Below are 21,581 nucleotides of genomic sequence, written 5' to 3' on the forward strand. Positions count from 1 at the left end.
CTCTTGTTACCCAGGCTGGAGTGCAGTGGCGCGATCTCGGCTCACCGCAACCTCCGCCTCCTGGGTTCAGGCAATTCTCCTGCCTCAGCCTCCTGAGTAGCTGGGATTACAGGCATGCGCCACCGTGCCCAGCTAATGTTTTGTATTTTTAGTAGAGACGGGGTTTCACCATGTTGACCAGGATGGTCTTGATCTCTTGACCTCGTGATCCACCCGCCTCGGCCTCCCAAAGTGCTGGGATTACAGGCTTGAGCCACCGCGCCCGGCGGCAATGTTTTCTTTACATTGAAAGCTTAGCTTCTTGATCCTCTTGGGGCTGAAGGGAGTGGGGAGTTAGGCTCCGAGAAGTGGTTAATGTACATCTTGCTCCTGACGCTGTTTCTGAACATTTTATAGTTACAGTTCTATAGGTGTAGGTCCCTAGTTGTTTGGTATCTGGCCCTGTGGGATTTAGGGCATGGGGGAATATGGGCTTGGTATGTGAGAGCCAGATAAAGGAGGTAGTGGGAGGTTTGGGCTCTGGGTTTGTTGGTTTGCATGTTAAAGGCATGCTCACAGGCCAGTTGTTTGCTCTCTCTAGGAATTAGTTAACCCTCAGAGAGGCAGTCTCTCTCCAAGTCCATGAGGTCCTAAAATGTCAAAGCATCATGCCATACAGATAATAAAAAGCTTGATTACTACTGCAAGCTGAGAGGATTTATGTTCCTGTACTATCAGACCGAGCGCCAGAATTACTGGAGACATGTTGCAGCTTCTGTGCCTTCTCTCAATGTTACGCTGTTCATGACTGAGGATCCTGCCCTCTGAGTGTTTACAGAAGTCTTTCTCACTATCTCGCCCTGGTTCTCTTGACCCAGAGCAGTTCTTTACTTTCTCGGGAAACAAACGGGATGAAAGTCCAGGGCTGGGACTTCCTCCCTTGTGTGTTTGACAAGGACTGACGTACGCTAGGCCCTTTGAATCCCGGAAGTCCAGAACACACCCAACCTTGATTACAGTGTCCAGAATGCTGGAGCGGAGGTAAAAGGACAAAAGCCAGACACATTTCAACATGAGGGACCCACTGACAGATTGCCCGGTGAGTAGCCCAGTGTGGTTTGTGTACCTGCGTGTGAGAGGGAGGGTGGAGGGTAGATTTGTGTATTAATGGATTTTAACTTAATAAATTTGAGACACTCAGAAACCAAACATATTGAGACATTGGCTGTGGTACAAAAGTTTGTGGTTTTTTCTTTGGTTCAGTTTAAAACAGAGCTTTTTCTAGGAAATGACAGGGCAAGTAACTGTCATCTTTCCTTCTCATGTTCTTGGAAAAAGTTTTGAGTGAGTAAAGCATCATATTTGGATCCAGATGGTGGCTGTTTGGAAAACATTTTTAAGACATACACCCATGGTGCCAACATCGTGTGTGGAGTGGATACAAAAACACACAGAATGTCTGCAGCCAATTTTTGGCTCTGAGAATAAAGTCAGAGAGGAGAGTTTTTGTGCCTTTTCACCCTCATTTTTTTGAGTCAAGGATTGCAAGTCCTGCAGGAGGAAGGAGAGACTCCTCGCTCTGCCTGGTCTGCAGTGGTTCTCAGACTGGTTTAGCAGCATGTTTGTTCCAGTCCTGGGAGCGTTACCAAAAATTAAGTTTGGTCCAAAGTCCAAAGACATTGTGAGGTCACTGACGGCAATAGCAGAGATGTAAGTTAGGAAATAAGAAGCAGCTAGAATAAAGGGGGGATATGTTGACTTTGAAAATAAAGTAATCAAGGAGGGCCAGTGTCCTTTCCCAACACATGGAGCTGAAAAGCTAAGATTGGTGACATTGGTGACAACATAAGCAAGGGGTTGCAGTCATGTTTCATGTATTAATAACACAAACTATGGGGCGGTGGGTAAATGGGCGCTGAGATAAAGCCATAAAGAAAAAGATCAGCAGAGGATTATTGACTTCCTTTCTGTTTATTCAATGGATAAGAAAAACACATGCTTGGAAAAGATGGAACTGTAGCTACTATTGCAGAAAATCAGATGAGCTAAATAAGAAGAACTCATAAATGATGAGTAATTTTAATAATGACTACATAGTAGCCAATTCTGCCTAATTTTACTTTTTATAAATACAAAAAAAATTAGTGCTTACATAGAAACGAATTCCAATAATATGGTTATATATAGATTTTTAAGAGTGAAACTTCCTCCCTTAATTACTTCAATCTCAGTCTTCTCTCCATTGGTAATTATGAATAATTTTTAACAAGTCTTTTTTATGAATAATTTTTAACAAGTCTTTTATCATTTATTTGTCTCTCCTTGAGGTTACTCCCTTACTAAACTGTTAAATCCTCTCCTGTCTCAACACTGCTACCTCAATGTTGTTGTATACGGTGGCAGGGCAGGACAGGGATGGGATAAGTGGCAGCAAAATCTTGGCACTGACAGTAACCAAAGAAGAAAATGAACACTGGGGAAGAGTGCAATGGACAGAAGAGAGGGAAACAGAGAGAAGGTTTAATTACATTTAAAACGAAAAGCAGAAATAAATACATAAAAAAGAAACTGAAGGCTTAACACCCTTTGTGTAGGCAGCAAACTCAGTCTTTAGCTCTGGAGAAATGTTTTCTTTCAGCAGCCCCCAAGGCAACCCATAACCACAGTTCTGTGTCCGTTTAAAGCTCCACTCCCTGGCATGCTGAATAGTTCTTTGTGCTATACTGGGCCAAGGGCTCCCATCCTTGTCTAAAACTCTGAAGGTCATCTCTATTGGCTCATTGCCACTGAAAGTATCCGGGAGTCATGGAGAGGCGGATATCCCTTCAGCCTGGGTTTCCAAACCCTCTAAAGTCAGAGAACATTTATTTATTTGAAATTGTTTCATCTTAATCAAGTGTTCAAGTTGACTTCCTGGTACATTCTTAGCTTGTACTTGGGGAACAATGCTACGTGAAGATGAATCTGCAGTTTGGGAACAAAATAAGACAAGGAAATGGATTGCAAATGAGTGCCTCGTGAAACACTTAGGTAGTTTTATAAAAGAACCTGAAGCTTTAACCACCTGCAAAACGTTCCTTTCCATGAGACCCTAGAGTTGCACAGAGCACAATTCATAAAGTCTTAGCGTAGCTGCAGTTCTTAACTGGGCCCACACCAACCTACCCATGTACGGAACTCAGTGAGTTACATGAACTTCAGTGAAAAAAAATCTCTATTTGTACTAATTTCTCACTGAAATTTAGAATTTTATTGAATCGAGAATATAGGCAACAAGCCCCAATACTACTAGTAATAGCTATGTAGTATCCGTGACTTTGTAGCCAATGAAAATCAGGAATTTTATATTACAGTTGTTGCACATATCTAGAAATATTTACATTCACCCTGACTTCAAAATGTTGGTAATACTTAAGATATATAATTTAGCATGTTAATAAAGAAGCAGATAATATCACAATTTAAAAAATACACTCTAAAAATATATAATTCATTTCTTTTGTAACCCTGTGTTACTTAAAAATATTATTGAATGAAATAGGTTTCATGAGACTACTAAAAGGGCTTATGGTACGAAAAAATTGAAAAATCTCTTTGAGATCATGCTCTAATGGGCAAAAAAAAAAAAAAAAAAAAAAAAAAAACGCTAGGAGCTGGGCCCTTCAACCTCAAAGAACCAGGTCAGTGTTTGAGTTCAAATGATTGCCACCAGGGTGGCATGAAGATTGCTTAAATGCTGTGTAAGACTAATCTTGAGAGTGTCAGAACTTATTTGAAGAGGATATCTTTAAAGTTCTGTTTTTGAAAAGGAAAAGAATTGGCTTTGGGCCTTGAGGCTTCATTGCTTGTAAGCTTTGCTCTTTTTTTTTTTTTTGAGACTGAGTTTCTCTCTTGTTACCCAGGCTGGAGTGCAATCTTGGCTCACCATAACCACCACCTCCTGGATTCAAGTGATCCTCCCGCCTCAGCCTCCCAAGCAGCCTGTCTAATTTTGTAATTTTTTTTTAGTAGAGATGGGGTTTCTTCATGTTGGTCAGGCTGGTCTCGAACTCCCGACCTCAGGTGATCCACCTGCCTTGGCCTCCCAAATTGCTGGGATTATAGGTGTGAGCCACTGTGCCCGGCCAAACTTAGCTCTTAAACCTAAAAATATGTCAAGGGAAATCATCTTTAAATCCATGTGCAAGAAAGGCAAGGAAGTAGGATCCAGTTATCTCCAAAGGAAATAATCCGATCTTAAGAAAGTACTGATAGCACCTTCCTATCAAACAATCACATAGAAATCAAGGACAAGTAACAAGCAGTAGCCAAATCTTTGCTTTTTACACACTCATACAGTATCCAGGAAGGGGCCTGTCAAAGCAAGTCTTCTAGGCTCCAAACAGTCAGCCCCTTCCCTCATGTCATTGAAACAGCACCAGGCTGCTTCTCAGGTTGGTAACCTGGTTCAGATACCAACCTGAGCTTCCCATCTTAATGGCTTAGTCTGAACACCAGACGATGACTGTCACTAACTCAGATGGTGACGGTGCCATGGTCCCTAGTTCCTGGGAGGTTCTGTCTCACTGTAATGATAGAGAAGGAGGCTGAGTCTGGCATGGGTGTCATGTGGCCCACAGCATCCCGAGTTTGCATCAAAGAGATGTGTAACATGCCATTCCACATTTCTTGGGCCTCTGTTTCCTGGTCTGTAAAGTAAAAGGAATAGACCATGCTCTTTGATGTTCCATATCCCATAATCTATGACAGTCTGCCATAGGGATTCTAAATACGACACAGATGGTGAGCAAATGCATGGAATCCCTTTATAGAGTGGCCGTGCTGTAAACCATCACCCCCAGTGAATCAGAGCTCACAGGAAATCAGTAGCACAGTGCCTGGCATAGTAAAGGCATCCAGTAAAGTTCATTGTGTTAAATTTAAGTGGAATATCTTGGTTTCTTTAACACCGTGAGGATCATCACTATTCAAAAAAAATCTTCCATGCTAGCATCAATAAAAATCATTTTTTCTATAATTTTTTTTTCTAGAACTAAATTTAACACTCTTAATCACTCAAGCAGAAAGAGCAGGTAGGCCAAGCTTGATACAGGCACTTTATAATCTCTACAAGTCATTCGTCTAACCATTTCATATGCCGATTGTCTGGATTACTAAATATTTTTTGTAATGGCTATATGTGTCAACAGAATTTGCTTGTGCTGGGAAGAAACATTTCCTTAATGGCTGAATGGGAAATGTCTGTGTAGACCAGGTGCCTATTTGTGAAGGGTTAAATTATTTTTTTAGGAGCTCAGGAAGATCCCCAATATTCCACTACCAGACTGAAATCCCTTTATCAGGGAAGAAAAACCTCATAACTTTTTTTTCCTTAATAATTAATGATCCCCAGGAGAAGCAGCATATTAATATAAATTCATATGGAGTTGTAAAATCAATCATAGATTGTTCTCCGGAATGAATATTTGGTAGGAGGTTAGGATAGTTAAAAGCTTAATGGGTGGGAAAAGAACACCAAAATTGCCTTCCACCTGACTGCAACCACAGCAAGCCCTTCTTCTTGTGCTGGTTGATGACATTAAGAAGCCAACTGTATTGCACATAATACTTAAAGGTTACTATAACTTGGAGTAAACTTAGTGTGATAATACAAATTACCCATTTTTAAATATATTTGTTTCTGATGGATTCTTTAATTGATTTTCATACCTAACATTTCTCATCGCAGCTCTGTCTCTAACGAATTAGGTTATCCTTAGCTCTTTGGGCCTTAACTGTAAATAAGGGAATTAGACTTCAGTGATTTCCAAACTGTACCCCATGGAACCCCTTCAGAGTCCTCTCTGGTGGGTGGGAGCGTGGTGAGGTAGGAGTGAGACAACCAAAGCTAAAGTCAAGTGATTTTACCCCCTCAAAGCAGGTATGTTCCAAGGTTTCCTGATCATACACACACACAGACAGAGAGAGAGAGAGAGAGAGAGAGAGAGAGAGAATGAACTAGAAGGCCTCTGGAGGTCTGCTTTGGCATTTAAGTGGGTCTGCTTTTCACAGTTTTTGTCTCCAAGTCTGAGTACATGATGAAAGGTACAGAATCACTGATTCTAAATAAGGGTTTATGCTGAGATAATGAAAATATTCTTAGCAACTCTTTTATTTATTGATGTCACTTTTGTCTCAGTCTGGATCAGGGTTTGTTGGGGAATTCATAGCATATAGGATCAAAGGTAAAGATGCTGCTGCCGTCAGAAGCACATCTCTCTCTTATCTGATCGCTAAATTAACAACATCAAGTACTGAAGACTTTCTCAACTTGCGTGTGCCTGGGCATACCGGAGTTTGAGGTTTGAGTGTGGGTTACAGGTATGCCTGAGACACAAGTCCTTTGCATCCTTGAATTGGCAGAGTGGCTGGGAGCGAGGTAGGAGGCAAAGCCATGGGCCAGTTCCCTCTTCCTGGAACGACTTTGTCTATCTACCACACTCTTCTAGTACAAATATGTTCTATGTGTACCATTTTGGGGAAAAAGTTAAAGTACCAGTCTATGCAGTGACAGAAAATCATCTTCCAAAATCTAGAGCTGGCAGCCCAAGGGTCAATGGAAGCCATAGACCGTGCTTTGTTCCAGCAGCCCCTTACTTTGCAAGGTTGAATATGAATGCCTTTGCCACAGGCTTCACCACTGCCACTGAAGGCAACTGAGTTTTCAATCACTGGCTTATAACCTTTCAGCATGACCTAGCCTCCTAAAACTAGTTCCCTTGAGACAGTATTTAAAAATGTGTCTTAGAGACTTTTGATGACTTGGGAAGTTTAGGAAATGCAGCATCCCTGTAACACAAACACATAGAAAAATTCTCAGCTGTTCTCATTTCTACTTTGGTTACAGGCAGAGTTTTCTCTACATGCCCCATCCCACACTTGATGTCCAAGGTCCCTTATTCTCTCCCATAGGTAACTTCTATATGCAGCCTATCCTCTGGTGATGGTGGACTGGTAAGGACCTTTCCCTTAGGACACTTTATCTCAGATTCCCTTCCTTACACTGCTGCTTCTCTTAATGGGAGGTTCTTTTTCTTCTTCCCACTCTAAATGCCCCTACGTCCCTCGAATCCATTTCTCTGCTTTTTCTCCCATCCTCAGCCCCAGCTTTATAGTGTTTGAGAGCAGAAGAATTTACTCTGCAAGCATGCATCTAGATCTCTCTTGCAGCACCAGGCTGCTCCTCAGGTTGGTGACCTGGTTCAGATGCATCTAGATCTTTCTCTCTTGCACACAGTCCCATGGGTTTTTGTTGAGTCTTTATTTCTGCTTTGCTGTGGGCTGGAGAGAGAAGTCGATAAGACAATACATAAAAATCCATAGCTTAATACTGTGAGATATTTCTAAATAAATCAAATAAGAAAGCCACAGGACCTATAAAGGAAAACATAAAATTTTATTTAACATAAAATAAAATTTGAACAAATGCAAAAACTTACTATGTCCTTGGATAGGAAGTCTAAACACCATTAAAAAGTCAATTTTCCCAAATTGAAATATGTATGTAATACAATTTCAATTAGGAACCCAACGGGGATTTAAAAAGAAATGTAATTAGACAAATGTTCTTATGTTAGAATAAATGCCTCAGAATAGCCAAATTAATGAAAAGGAAAAAAAATAGTTGTTTAAAGAGAGAGCAGAAGCAAAGTGTTACTATCTCTATGACTTAGGTACTGAGAACATAATGTATTTTATTATCTTCTGTATCATCATTATGCTATGAACCATAAAAATGTTTCATAATTCAAAGCAAAAAGATCCTGTATGAGTTAGAACTATGTTCAACTTAATATTAGAAAAACCCCAAATGTGTATGTCTTTAAAAAAAATGGTATTGTATTTCTCTCACACATAAAATAAGTCTAAAAGCAGAGAGCTGAAGGCTCACATGGTGTCCTTCACAACCATCAGGGACCCAGGCTCTTTTTCTCTTTCCACTCTATGATCTTAATGCATTATGTCCAATCTCAATACCACTTTATGGCTTTGGCCTTCATTTTCAAGTCTAGAGGCAGAAAAGAGGGCAAAGAAGCCTTTACTGAAACCTCATACAAAACGTTCCCTCACATCTCCTTGGATAGCTTTTAGTCACATGATTATACACCTAAGGCTGAGAGAGGCTGAGAAATGACCTTATTCCAGGAGCATGCACCCTGCTAAACATTTATGCATTTTCTTCTCATGACACGGAGGTATGTTTCATGGGATGCTATTAGGTGTTATAGAAGAAAATAAAAGGCTTAGGGAGAAAACTAGTAAAAATGTTTAGGTAACATAGGAGTAAACAAAGAAGCTAAGCACGTTTCTTTACTGCAGGACTTCTCACAATGTCAGAATGTTCCCCTAAACTTTGCCAGTGTACCTGTAAGGGGAAGAAGGAGGCCTTAATAGGATCACACCATTCACATATGGCCAGTTGTTTTTTTGGAAATAAAAATTAGAAAGCTTGATTGCCAAATAGCGATTTTACTTTCATGACTCAGAGGAAGATTATTTCTCCTTCATGAGAAAGGCTACAAATTGGAACCTCACTACAAGTGTGTTTTGATTACGCTACAGAGAGTTTGTGAATTGTTTATTACAATAAAAAAAAAAGTCATGTTTCGAACACAAATCCTGATTTCAACTTTTTTGGACAAAGTGGGAGATCTGGCTTTCTTGAGCCACATTCCAGGTGGCAGTGATGGGCCAGAATGGTTCGAGTAGCTGCCTCTCCAGCTCACGGTGCCCACCCTGCTCCTCACTCATTCACGTGCCTGACTGGTGCCAGCAGTCACAGGATTTTGCAAACTCTGCTTTAGAAATTAACAATTTACTCATGAAAGCTTTGCACCCTCACCACTTTCCTTGTGTCCAAGGCAGTTTCAAGGAAGTGGTTTGTTACTGTTACTATTAATAGATTTCTACGAAATCCTGTCATAGCTTACTGCGTTAAATTCACAGGAATGTTAAACTACTGCATAAAGGTAAAAGGATATGGTAAGACTGTTTCTATATCCTAGGTGTTGGTTTGTTCCATCCCCAAAGGTAGGGAACTGAATCAGCTCATTTCTTTAGGTCCTTCCTCCTCTGTCGCCCTATGTCCTTAGTTTGATACTCTGCAGCACCACGTACCAAATACTTTATTGACTTAATGGCCTTCTGGGCCCTGAGGGGATGTGTGTTTGTGAATGTGCCTGCTACAGTAGAAGGCACTCAGTAAATGTGAATTTCCTTCCTTTTTCCCTTCTCAATATGGTGTCCAGCTGAATGCCAGTGATGTCTGAACACTGGAAGAGGCTGGCTCATTGTATGAGCAAAGTACAGCACAGCCCTCAATCCATACTGAATTTGGGTCCTTTTATGTAAAATCACATTTTGAAAAATGCAATCTGCTCTTACACCTCCCAGATGGAAACTATGAGAGAGTGTGTCTGGGATGTTCCATCATCTAATTCACTTGCTCTGTGTCAGAAAAAGCTGCAGAATCAATTGACATTTAGTTTCTCTGGGCATTCAAAATCTATTGTCATCAATGTCTACATTTACAGTTTCCAGGAAGACATTGTAGAGTCCTAAATCAAATGACAAAAACTTTTACTGGAAATTCTTGTGTCTGCAGGCTAAATTCAAATATACATGAATTTATAAAGGGTAATTAATACATTTATAAAGGTTTGGTTTAACCAATATGTTCAGCTCATCATTATAACATTTTTCTTACTGGAATTAAATAAGACACAGAGAGGACTAGGATAAAGTTTCCTTACCAGATTATTTCCTTGCACTTTTATATTGCAGACAGAAAGGTTTGCTCTAATGGCTCATGATTTGTCATGAGCCCCAGAAATATTATTTTGAAGTTTGTGTGGATGGGAGGGGACAAAATAGGTATGTGGCATCCTTCAGAAGATATTTTTGTCCTTCCTGGGAACAATAAGGGTGACAGGATACCATACTCCAAATGCACCCCACTGCCGAATTGTTTGCATGAGGCCGAGGGGAGAAACAGATCAGCTTTATTTCTGAAAAGTTCTCCAGGGTCTTTCATATCCAGGCAGAAGGGACTTCATCTTTATTTTCAGAACCCATCCAAAAGGTGTGCATGCCTGTAGCTGCACGATCATTTATAATGACAGTCATGGTTAGAGTAGCGTTCTGAATTTATAGGTGCTCTATCTTTGGAGTTGCTCATAATCTTTCTGTTCACTTTTTGTTATTGTTGTTCTTCTTTTTCAGTATAATAAAGTATACAAGAACCTAAAGGAGTTTTCTCAAAATGGAGAGAATTTCTGCAAACAGGTCACATCTGTTCTTCAGCAAAGGTACAAAACGCACATTTGCAATAAGCGTTTCTTCCTCTTTAGTTGCAGCAAGATATGACTGGAGGAGTGATTACAAGCTGTCCTACTTTCCAGAATGGGGTGCTATATTTTGGTACTTGAGAGATTGCTGGAAGAACGATTCTCCCCTATTGCACATTTATCAACTGGATGCCATAAAAATCAAGGAACAATAGGAAGTAATTCTGCTTGGGAAGGCTCAGTCAAGTCTCTTCTGATTCCTCAGACTGGGTTTTTCACCCTGTCCTGGGGCCCACTGTTGGATCTGATACATACTCTCATTATTGTACTTTTCACACTGACAGCAATTATTAGTTTACATTTTTGTCTCCCCTAAAAGGGCAGAGGCTGTCTTACTCATCACTGTATGCTGACCACTTAGAGCCTGGTCTTTTGATTTCCTTAGTGACTGTCAGGTGAATGAATGAAAATGAATGAAAATTTTCAGATCGTCTTCTTAATACTAGGTGTGATCATGTATAAAGCTGTTCACTGTGCTGAAATGAGCACATTTATCTCAGTCAAGAAAGTTACGAAAGCCTTGCTTAAAATGAGAAAACCTAAGGATTGAATTTAGTCACAAGGGACCTTTAAGGCCTTTTTCCTACCTCTAGATAGCTCTGTAATAAGAAACTCTAAAGAGACCTTCAGAAAGACTGTTTAAACCATTTCAAATTTAAAATATTGAATGTGTGCTATAAGACCAAAGACACCATAGATTGATTGCATCCTGAACTAGCAGGCTGTAGGAGAGAAAACAATTTCTTTTCTCTCCCTTTCCAAATTCTTAGTTGAGATACTCTTCTGTAAACAAGTAAGATTAACAAAAGAAAAACAAGCAGAAATTTATTAATGCATGTTATACACATCACATGGGAGAGGCCTTGGTTTAAAAGTAGTTCTCCCTCAAGGCAGTGGCTTAGGGGTCACGCTTAAATAGTATTTCACCAAAGAGCCAGAAATCCTATTAGGGACAAGACAAAGAAGATAGCATTTTCGGGCTTCTAAAAGGCAGGAAAATGCGGGAAGGTAAATACATGGGAAGGGTGAAGTCTGCTTCTAGATTCTCTGGCACCACTGTTTCTGCGCAGATAAGCAAGTGTTGGACTGTCTTTAGATGGGAAAGGCAGAGAAAGGGGCAGAGTATGTCCCTTGTTTTAACCTTTTTTAAACTCAACAATCCCCAGCATTTTTGAGAGGAATATTTCGGTTTCTTTCAAGGTCAAGACAAAAGGAAAACATTAGCTTTATCAGCACCAGATGAATGAGGTCAAAGAAAGATATGAGAGAGCTCAAATAGACTTTTATAAAGAACGAATCCAGATTTGTCAAAAGGAGTCAAAAAGAAAAACATTTTAATCATGAAGTAACTTCTGTTTTAACAGCCAAATTGCTCTGATTCCATGACAGAGAAAGCGGGAGGGCCCATCTGAGAGGGAATTTCTTCTATAAGAAAATATCGTTGTCAGTCCTAAAAGAAATTATTTAAAATAAGACCAGTTAATTGTATGAATCCTACAAATTCAACTCATTACCTAGATTAGAAAGCCACCTTCTGCCTACAGACCAGGAAGAATCTACGCATCTATCAGCCAGACATATAACCTGGGGTGTAGTCATCTGGGTCTTAATTATTTGGTGTCTGAGAGTTCAGAATCAGTGCTTGGTAGAGAGCTGTGAAGGAGAAGACAGGCAATAGATGATGCCTGCTGATAAACGGACTCAACACTGAACTGAAAAAATCTGGGGGAGTCACCGCTTGAAGCCTGTCCCACTGTTTTTCCTTTTTCAAGATCCCTCCACATCCCTACCTTGTCACTGACATCCACTTTCTTCATATAATCAGTCTTTATTCCTTACTTTTGTTTTATTGAAGTCTCTTCCTAGGGCTACTATCTGCCCTAGAGCTATTAATGTGTGAAACCCTCCGCTGACTTATTCTAGAGTGACAAACGTGTCCCGTGAGGAAGAAACACTTGAGTAGCTAAAGATATCTCTCTTCATGGCTTTACCTCCTTATGGAGAAGAAATTAGAATCTGAACATCTCAGGAGTCTACCGCTTAGCAAAATTACAAGCACATTCCTGGATAAAAACTGTAGAGTATAAGTACAAAGAATGGATCTAATGTTTACGCAGATCAAATAATTATGCTACATATTAGGTCATTTATGTAATAAATGCTTTTCTGAACATTTTCTAAAGCTAAACTTGTACAACTAAATCATTTCTCCTTAGGCAAGTAGCCATTTGTATAGTTGCTTTGTATTGATTCCTGGTAAATGTACATTTGCCGTGTCTCATCTTGAGCTTTCACGTTTCCTCCCCTTGCTCAGCTTTTAGATCATGTAGTTAACCTGAAGGATGCTTGCCCACGCTAAAAGAGATGGCATTTGGGGAGAACTGTTTTCTAATGGACACAAATGTTCTATTAGTCTATGAATATGTGGCACACTGCATACTTTTAGACAGCATTCCTGTGTATTAGCAGGCAAAGATACAGGCCACTTCAATTCTCAGGGCTGGATCATTTCTCTTCCATGGCAATGATGTGATTCTGAGGTCGCTCTTTCTTCCTAGTGTGTTTGAACTGAATCAACATAATAACCGTATCAACAAGGATGGATAGTCACAGCATGGCTGGAATTACATTTGCCTCGACTGTCCCCATTGAGTGAAGTCAGAAATCCCTCCTCTGGATATGCATTGGATAGAAGGCTGATTCCCACCAGCTATCTAGAAATGAGCCTTGGCCTTATTTTCCTCTTAAAGGTGGGGTTATTACATGTGAACCAATGGTAATCTTCCCTTGTATTAGAAAAATACCTGGAAAGCCATTACTTTTCAAAAGAAATTATCTTGTTACTTAAGATTATAGACAAGTAATGGGAGTCTTTACTTTACCGTAAGACAAGTAAAATGGTAGTCTTGGAGTATATTCAATAGGCATTTCCATTGGGGGTTATGAGAGACAATCATGAAGGCAAATCTGTGGCCAGCATAATTAAAGATGTGAAGGTGGACATGGGGTTTTTAACGAGGGGGTACCTGCCACCTAAAATGCATTCAGTAAAGACTTGCAGACTGAATAAATAATAAATAAATAAATAAATAAATAAATGGGCTGGGTACAGTGGCTCATGTCTGTAGTTCTAGGACTTTGGGAGGCTGAGATGGGAGGATCGCTTGAGGCCAGGAGTTCGAGACCAGCCCGGCCAACAGAGCACAACCCGTCTCCATTTTCATAAAAATATTTTTTAAATAAATTAAAGATAGTTAAGGGTTTATAAAAACTATTATTATACCTACATTATTAGAACAAGGGCTTTACTGTCCTTGGAGGTGGGCATTTCCAGACCCCTTACTTAATAGCTCCTGGAATGTGGTTCTGCTTCACAGAGTTCTGCATTAGTACTTGGACACCAGAGGCAGCATCACAATCAAGCTGCCAGGCCAAACAATGTTTCCTTACCAAACTCAGCTGCCCTCTTGCATTTATTCTAATTGGGTGGTGATAGAAAAGCGCAGTTGTTACTAAAACACCCTTTTGCCTGGATATTCTGCAATTCATGGTCATGCTTAGCTTCTTTTATCCAATTAGCTACTTCAGTTTCTTTTTTTGCAGTAGCAAACATTTAGCCAGAGCAACATAGCAGCTCCTACGATGCCTAATGCCCAAGTTATCAGGTTCACTTTAACACAATTACAGATCAGATTTAAAGAGACAAAGGTACATTCTTAGAAACTCTGTGAATATTTGGCTTCCTGCATCCTCACAGCTAATGTTTAAACAGGCATTGACTGGAAAATCAATTGTTCCTCTGTAAGGGAGGTTAAGATCAGGTTTTCAAATGCCAAGAACTGCTGCTCTGGACAGCAGTAAAAAGAAAAGAATAAAAGAAGGAGGTAGAGTTGGCCACTTGTTCAATCCATGATTCATTGCAGACACTGTCAATAAAGCAATAAAATTGAAATTAAATACTGGAAAAATCTTTTCTGCTCTACCATTATCCTGGGTGACCTTAACTCCCACAGCTTTAGCTCTCTTGCATATTGGTGATTTACAAATGTGCAGTACTAGGAACATGTCTAGACCATGCTTCAGACCATATATTTCACAGTATATTGAATATTTCCACCTACAAGTCCCATGGAAGTACAAAGTCAGTATGTCCAAAACAGTTTATCTGCTTTTCTCCAAAACTGTTCCTCCTTCTGGGAACCATTGCCCAGCCAGTCAAGCTCAATGCCTGGGACCATCCATATCCATGATTCTGTCTATCTCAACTCATGACCAAGACCATATTTGTCTCTTTGAAACCCCTTTGATATCCACAGCTTTCTTTTATGACCTCTTCCACTGTTCTGGCAAAAGCTCTTAAACTATTCTGTTTTGGAGTGCTGCCTTACAGCCGTGGAGTTTGCATGTTGCACAAAGGCACGTGGCTGAGTGGGATGAATGGAGGCAGAAATCCAATCCACCCTGACCCCTTAAGCCTTTTACCCTGACAGAGCTGGGTGCCTTTAGAGGACACCCCCTTTCTAATTCAAGCAAAGTTACCTGAACTTGTGGGCTAGCTCAAGTCCTGTCCCTGTCTTTAATGTACCTTTCACTCTGTAGCCATGACCCTGCATAAGACCCTTCAAAGACTCCCATGACCTTGAGGATAAAATTTAGCCCTCATCCTTTTATAAAACTACCTTTGAGATCTGAACTCGGCCTTCCTGTTTACCTTGTCTCTCTCCATCTCCCCACGATCCCTGCCTCTCTCCTTTCTGAACCACTTGCAATCCCACCCCACTTGCACCCCACTCGCACTCCTGCCACGACCACCACCACACATGGATCCCTGCATTTGTGCAGGCTGTATCGCCTGCCCGGTAGATGTTTCATCAACTTCGTTGCCTGGCTCCATAGGATCCAGTCATCCCACAGTGGCAGGCCTTCCTTAACTTCAGTCTCCAGTCTCAAAAAAAATGCTCCTCAATTCTATGTGCAGAATTAGTGCTTGCATCTGTTATGGCTCTTACTACCTGTACTGTAATTCTCTGTTCACTTGTCTGTATCCTTCCCTAGAGGCTAAACTCCTTGAGGGTATGTGTGCCCCACGTGACTAGCATGGGCCTGGCACAGAGTAGGCATTCAATGGACGCTCACTGAGTAAATGAAAGCACTAGTGTGTAAGTGACTCTGTGCCTTCAAGGCACTCATAACGTTAAAGAAGCTCAAGTTAGGCTATTTCTGAGGAGTCAGAAGTGGCTATGTCAAAGACATTTACTGGCATATTATTTTTAACAAAAGCTAGAAAGAAATAATAAAATCACAGGAGAGACCATTTATTCAGCACAACCCATAGACCAGTCACTGTGTTAAATGTGTCTTATACTTGATCTCTTGAATTATCTCACAGCCCCCCTCTCCATTTCTAATTTACAGATGGGGATATGGAAAAGATGATACATTTGGATTCCTACCCAGCTCAATCCAGGCTCAGGGCTAGGGCATCCCCAAGTGGATAGGCAGTTTTGGGCACTGCTGTCAGGAACCCAAGGTACTCAGAGGGTCCTGGTTCAGCTCCCTTTGCAGAGTCTTAGGGGCCTGTATGGGAAGGGACAGCAGCAGTCATGAAGCCCAGTGGCTTTCAAACCTTATAGCTCAAGGGGTCTGTGGGGAGCCTGTAGGGGCTACTTCAGGGGGTGAGGAGGAGGTTAAGTGGGCTGGGCTCGGCTTGCTCTTCACCCCTTCTCCCTTTTAACCAGACCAGCTTTACTGGTATTTATATGATACAGTGGGATTCTGTATAAAATTTTGTTTCCCTGCTAAAAATCTTTGAAAACTGCCTTTCTTGTCCACTTTACCTGAATTCTCTCACCACAATAATCCCTGTCCTTCCCTACCCCACACACAAATGCACTAAGCTTGGGAATGAACACACACTTTAGACCCTGAAGTTCTAGAGCTGCCATCGCTCATGTTTTCCCTGGGCCAGAGTGGGCTGGAGCTCAGTGATACTCACAGACTAGACAAAAGAAGAGCATCATTCAGGTCTTATCCTCCTGGTTCAACACTTTTTATAGTGTTCTCAGGAAGCAGAATTAAGGCAATCGATAATGCTGCAGTGGGCTAGTGAGTGAGCCAGCCATTCCAACAACAGAGCTTCAATATGAAAATCTCTTTCAAGTTGCCGGTATGAACTTTAAATACAACCGGTTTGTAAGAGGAGCTTGTGATGGTCTTTCAAAAGGCATACCAATGAAACTTGGATGGAGGATATCAGCACATCCAGCCCCAAACGAGAAGCTGGTTCTGGTCCTAAGTAGGAGATAAAAGATGGGTGATATGCTGACAGAAGCATCGGAGGTTACTAAAATTTCTCCTTAATTTACAATGAAGGGAGGACTCTGTCACCTGCTTCTTTCAAGCATAAGAAGGGCTTAGCTCTATTTTATTATTTTATGTTTTTTAGAGATGGGGATCTCATTCTGCTGCCCAGGCTGGAGTGCACTGGTGCAATTATAGATCACTGCAGCCTCAAACTCCTGGACTCAGGAATTCCTCTCGCCTCAGCCTCTCAAGTAGCTAGGACTGTAGGTGTGCGCCAGCACTCTGGGCTAATTTTAAACAAACTTTTTGTAGAAATGGGATCTTGATATGTTGCCTAGGCTGGTCTCAAACTCTTGGTCTCAATGATTCTCCCACCTCGGCCTCTGGAGTAGACAGGTGCAAGTCACTATTCCTTGCCTTAGCTCCATTTTAATTAATCCCTCATAGACACAGGGGGAAATTGTGGTTTGTTTTTTAATCTACTTTTTATTATCTTAATTTTACAAAAGCAGGATACTCTAAAATTGATTACATGGTCACATAGTCTTACATTTTAATTTGTGCTCTACCTAAAATATTGAATCTGAAACCATGTATTTTCCATCTCTCTTTTCTTTCAAAAGTATAATTTATTTCAAAATCTAGGTCAAACATTGGTCTTTGACTTATCAATTGGCCTTCATTATTTCTAATGAAAATATATTGACTAGCCTTGCATGCTGAGAGAAAATTAGAATATAAATGGATTAAAAGTCAGTGTATGTTATTTCCTCGGTCCAGAATCCTTTTTAGTATATTTAAATTTATTTTTATTTTTTAAATTTGTGGGTATATAGTAGGTGTATATATTCACAGGGTAGAGTCCAGAATCTTTATTTTTATTTATTTATTTTTTTTGATACGGAGTTTCGTTCTTGTTGCCCAGGCTGGAGTGCAATGGCGCGATCTCGGCTCACCGCAACCTCCGCCTCCTGGGTTCAGGCAATTCTCCTGCCTCAGCCTCCTGAGTAGGTGGGATTACAGGCACGTGCCACCATGCCCAGCTAATTTTTTGTATTTTTAGTACAGACGGGGTTTCACCATGTTGACCAGGATGGTCTCGATCTCTTGACCTCGTGATCCACCCGCCTCGGCCTCCCAAAGTGCTGGGATTACAGGCTTGAGCCACCGTGCCCGGCCCCCAGAATCTTTAAAACTACTGGAATATTCTGAGATTGGGTTGCCCATCAAAATATACATGCATCATCAATTTCACACATGCCAAAACAACTGCTTGGAGAAGGCATTTTAACTTGTATTAGCTACAGTGGCAGTAGAATGGAAAGAAAAAAATGGGAAAGGGCTAGAGAATGAAGCACGATTCTGACGATTTTAATGAGGGGATGAAAATTTCACATATCAATGTGAGATTAGCTCTGCTCTCTCTACTCCCTTTGCATGTTGTGCCTTTTCAGCTTGAACTGAGATAAAGTACCTCCCTTTGAGACTGAGAAGAAATCAGTCTAAGTGGGATGTGCCTTGCTGCCTCTGCCTTGATAAAACACCCGGGTCATTTCATTTCTATTTAGCAGGAATCCTGAAAGGATACATATACTCCCTCATTAGTTCAGAAGCATGGAAAAGCCGTGGAAGTGTGCACGGAAGAGCATGGAAGTGTTTGTTTACATTTACAAATGTTCTGACTTACAAAAATAACAGCTTTTTTTACACTTGCCACTTGGAACATGGCTTCTTATAAAAGAGCGATTCTCTCTGGGGAAGAATTTAACCATTAACAATTGTTGAGATAAAAGCCATTCAGAGCTAGAGGCCTGGGAGAGGTTTTGTTGTAAGCAGAAAGGGTGCACAGTGACACTGTCCTGCAGCCATCCTCCCCACCACATTTCATTTCCTTCTGTCTTGCAGAATAATTTGCTCAAGTTCCCAAAATGGTCATTAGGATTTAAAATTCAAGAGTAGTTGATTGCAGCCTGCTTTGCTTGGTTGATTTGAATGCTAGTTCTAAACCCTTCGGGGTCACCAACAAATTGCAGGCAGAGAGAAAGGATACAATCGTGCTGTTCAGACAGGCAGTGTCCAACTCACTGCAGCCCAAAGGACTAGCTTGGTGACATTTGCTGTCAGAGCCCCCATCCTTCCCGCTTTGCCAGACCCTCCACATCCCTACTCCCTATCCCCCAAAATGCCTTACAACTGCACAGATGCCTTTGGAATAGGCCCGGAAGCTCGTTATGTCTGCACTGAGGCTGCTGTGAATTGGGACTCCAGCTACTCAGCCTCCAGGAGCTGTGCTAATTCAGAATACTGCAGTTAAAGGTGAAATGAGAGGCGGTATCAATTTTTAAAAGCACTTTTGTTCCACATCTTCCACAATTCTCCATCTGCAATCTGTTCCCCACTTCAGAGGTAGGAAACAGGGGTGGTTAAGCAAGCAGGTTCCCCGGCCCAACTGCCCGGGCTGGAATCCATCTGTCGCCATCACTTCCTTTTTGTGTGCCCTCAAGCTAGTGACTGACCCAGCTCTCTGTGCCTTGGTGTTCCCTTCCATGAAATGGGTAGAAAAAGTATACCTACCTCATAGGGATTATCAGGAAATAAATGAGGAAATATACCTACAACACTTAGAATGATGCCTGGCACGTTGTAAGTACCCAGTATAAATGTTGGATGTGCCTATTTCTTGCCTAGGGAGAACACAGGTCAAGCAGCAGCATGTCACAAAGGTGATGCAACACCTTTGTCAGGACACCACTGTTTGGACACTCTCTTTATGTGCAGTATATAGAACTTTTAACCTGTATACCATTCTATAAACTCACAAATCTGCCCTGCTGAAGCTCTCTAAGGTACTTGTCTGTAAAGAGAAGACTCCCAACACAAGAAGTGCTGGGTGGCATTTGAACCTCTTTATGCTGGTTTCCTACCATGTTCAAGAGAAGGCTGGCAGAAACGCTGGGGCACAGGAGGAAAGCTGGCCAAACTAAGAAAAAAAGCCCAAAATCTCCTCGAAGTAAACAAAGATCCCTTTTTTATGCCACCAAAGCCCAACTTTTTTTTCCCTAAGTGGAATAAAATTAAGTCAACAATATAAAGGAAAGCAACACTTCTTGCTGGTATCCTTTTTAGGTCTGCTTAGCCTCAGACACACCTTGTACAGCCTGCAAGAACATTCTAAAAGTAGAATTGAATTCTGAGGGACGTTGTGACTGACAGCGTTACTTTTCCATTAGAAACCATTCAGGATTGTCTGGAACCAACTGACAAGAAAACTGGGGATTCTTCCCCTACACCATCCCCATCTCTGTGTACTCCTTCTGGATACATAAGAATCACATTACAAGAATTCATATTTATTAAGGAAGATTTTTGTGCCTAGCACTGAGCTGAACATTATAAAAAGCATTGTCCTATGTAATGCTCTTTGTGCTGCTTCCAAGAAAGAATGCAATGCTGGAAAGAAAAGACCTAAAAAGCCCTCTGGTTAGCGTTCCTGGACTCAGAAAGGGTTTATGTGTCTAGCTTCTTCAAATGCTAGACAGCAGTGTGCCCTAACATCAGGGCTGAGCACTGCTCAAACTAGAGGGACTGCATCTAAACAGCTTGTTAATTTAAAGTTCTCAAAAGTGATGAGGTGAGAACAAACCTATGGCAGAGACCAGTAAGAATTCTAACAAAGACCTGGTGGGAAGTCCATTCACTTAGTCACTCATTCATTCATTCATTTTTGACATACATACGGAGTGCCTGTTGTGTACCAAGCACTCTTCTGGGCCTAGGGATCCAGCAATGAACAAAACCATTCTTGACCCTCATGTAACTGTTCACATCTAGGGGTGTTTACCAGAGTACACTAAAAAAATTATGTGATACAAGATACAATAAATAAAACTAAGGGGAGAGTGGCGAGGGTCCTGTTCTAGATGGAGCAAACGTCTGAGGTCGTGATGTTTGAGCAATTCCTGTTGGGGATGACACGAAGGTGAATACCACATGGGTATGTGGCAGAAGCGCTCGGCAGAGGCCACAGCAAATGCAAAGGCCCTGAGGCAGGATGGCAGTTGGCCACTGAGCAGGAGCAGAATCAGCCAAGTAGTGACTGGAAGGAAGGGAAATCAGAGAGGCTGCCAGAGGCAGATCATGCAGACCTTTACAGGTCAGCAGCAATCGTTCCAGGCATTGAGCCCCTAGTAGGCTTGGGCTCTTAACACATTTTAATTTTTATAAAACCCTCTTTAATTAGGTAATATAACTTCTTAACAGTACCTGAAGCCACCCCCACTGAATGGTAGAGATCTCCTGGGATTCCAGAGCATCTGAGTTCATTAAGGGTGACGGTCTCTCCCAGCTGGTTGTTAACCAACACTCTCTTTTTCTCTCTCCCCATCCACTGGGACATATTTCTAGAGCAGAGAAATCTATTTTTAAGTACAATGAGATATTTATTGACCAGCTTTACTGTCTTAAAATACTTGTCTTAACCTTTCCTTATATCTGGGCAAATTCTGACACCAAATGGTGGTTTTCTGCAGCTAGGCCTTAACATACATCCTAAAATGACTTTCCTATAAAAAGTGATAAAAACAACTTGAAGCATAGCTGTACTAACAGAAAAAAAAAAAGAATAGTAATTTAGCAATAGGTCAATAGCCCATGATCTCTGGATTTCATTTTATAAAAGAAAGCTGTCTTTCTTTGCTTAGTCTAGGACATGGAGTTAATCTGTGTGAAAGCATGCAGGTGTTGGGCTAGTTACTAGAGAGCTCTGGGATTGTTTCTCAAATGAAATCATGTCATAAATAATTCTAAAAATATCATATTATAAAAATAGATTAACAGACTGAAAAATACAATGAAAACCCTTAGGGTCCCTATTAAAAAGGAAAGCATAATATCAATTGAACCTAATTTTCTACA

At 41.0% G+C, this 21,581-nt stretch overlaps 1 protein-coding gene across 6 annotated transcripts in view; it reads left to right on the forward strand.

Moving 5' to 3' along the window:
* Positions 1 to 773: 773 nt before the first annotated feature.
* The window catches only part of NOSTRIN (nitric oxide synthase trafficking), a 61,038-nt gene continuing 40,230 nt past the window's right edge, over positions 774 to 21,581 (forward strand). For 2 of the 6 annotated variants that reach the window (XM_032286626.1, XM_032286625.1), the window contains exons 1-2: positions 792 to 1,078; positions 10,240 to 10,325. In XM_032286626.1, the coding sequence (XP_032142517.1) occupies positions 1,052 to 1,078; positions 10,240 to 10,325 (113 nt within the window). In that variant the 5' untranslated portion in view covers positions 792 to 1,051. Of the gene's footprint in view, positions 1,079 to 10,239; positions 10,326 to 21,581 lie in introns of all 6 variants that reach the window. The other 4 variants (XM_032286627.1, XM_032286624.1, XM_032286629.1 and 1 more) reach the window with 4 other exon arrangements.

Source organism: Sapajus apella, unplaced genomic scaffold (genome assembly GCF_009761245.1).
Source record: "Sapajus apella isolate SASKATOON/1434 unplaced genomic scaffold, GSC_monkey_1.0 scaffold18, whole genome shotgun sequence".
In the NCBI taxonomy this organism is placed as follows: Eukaryota; Metazoa; Chordata; class Mammalia; order Primates; family Cebidae; genus Sapajus; species Sapajus apella.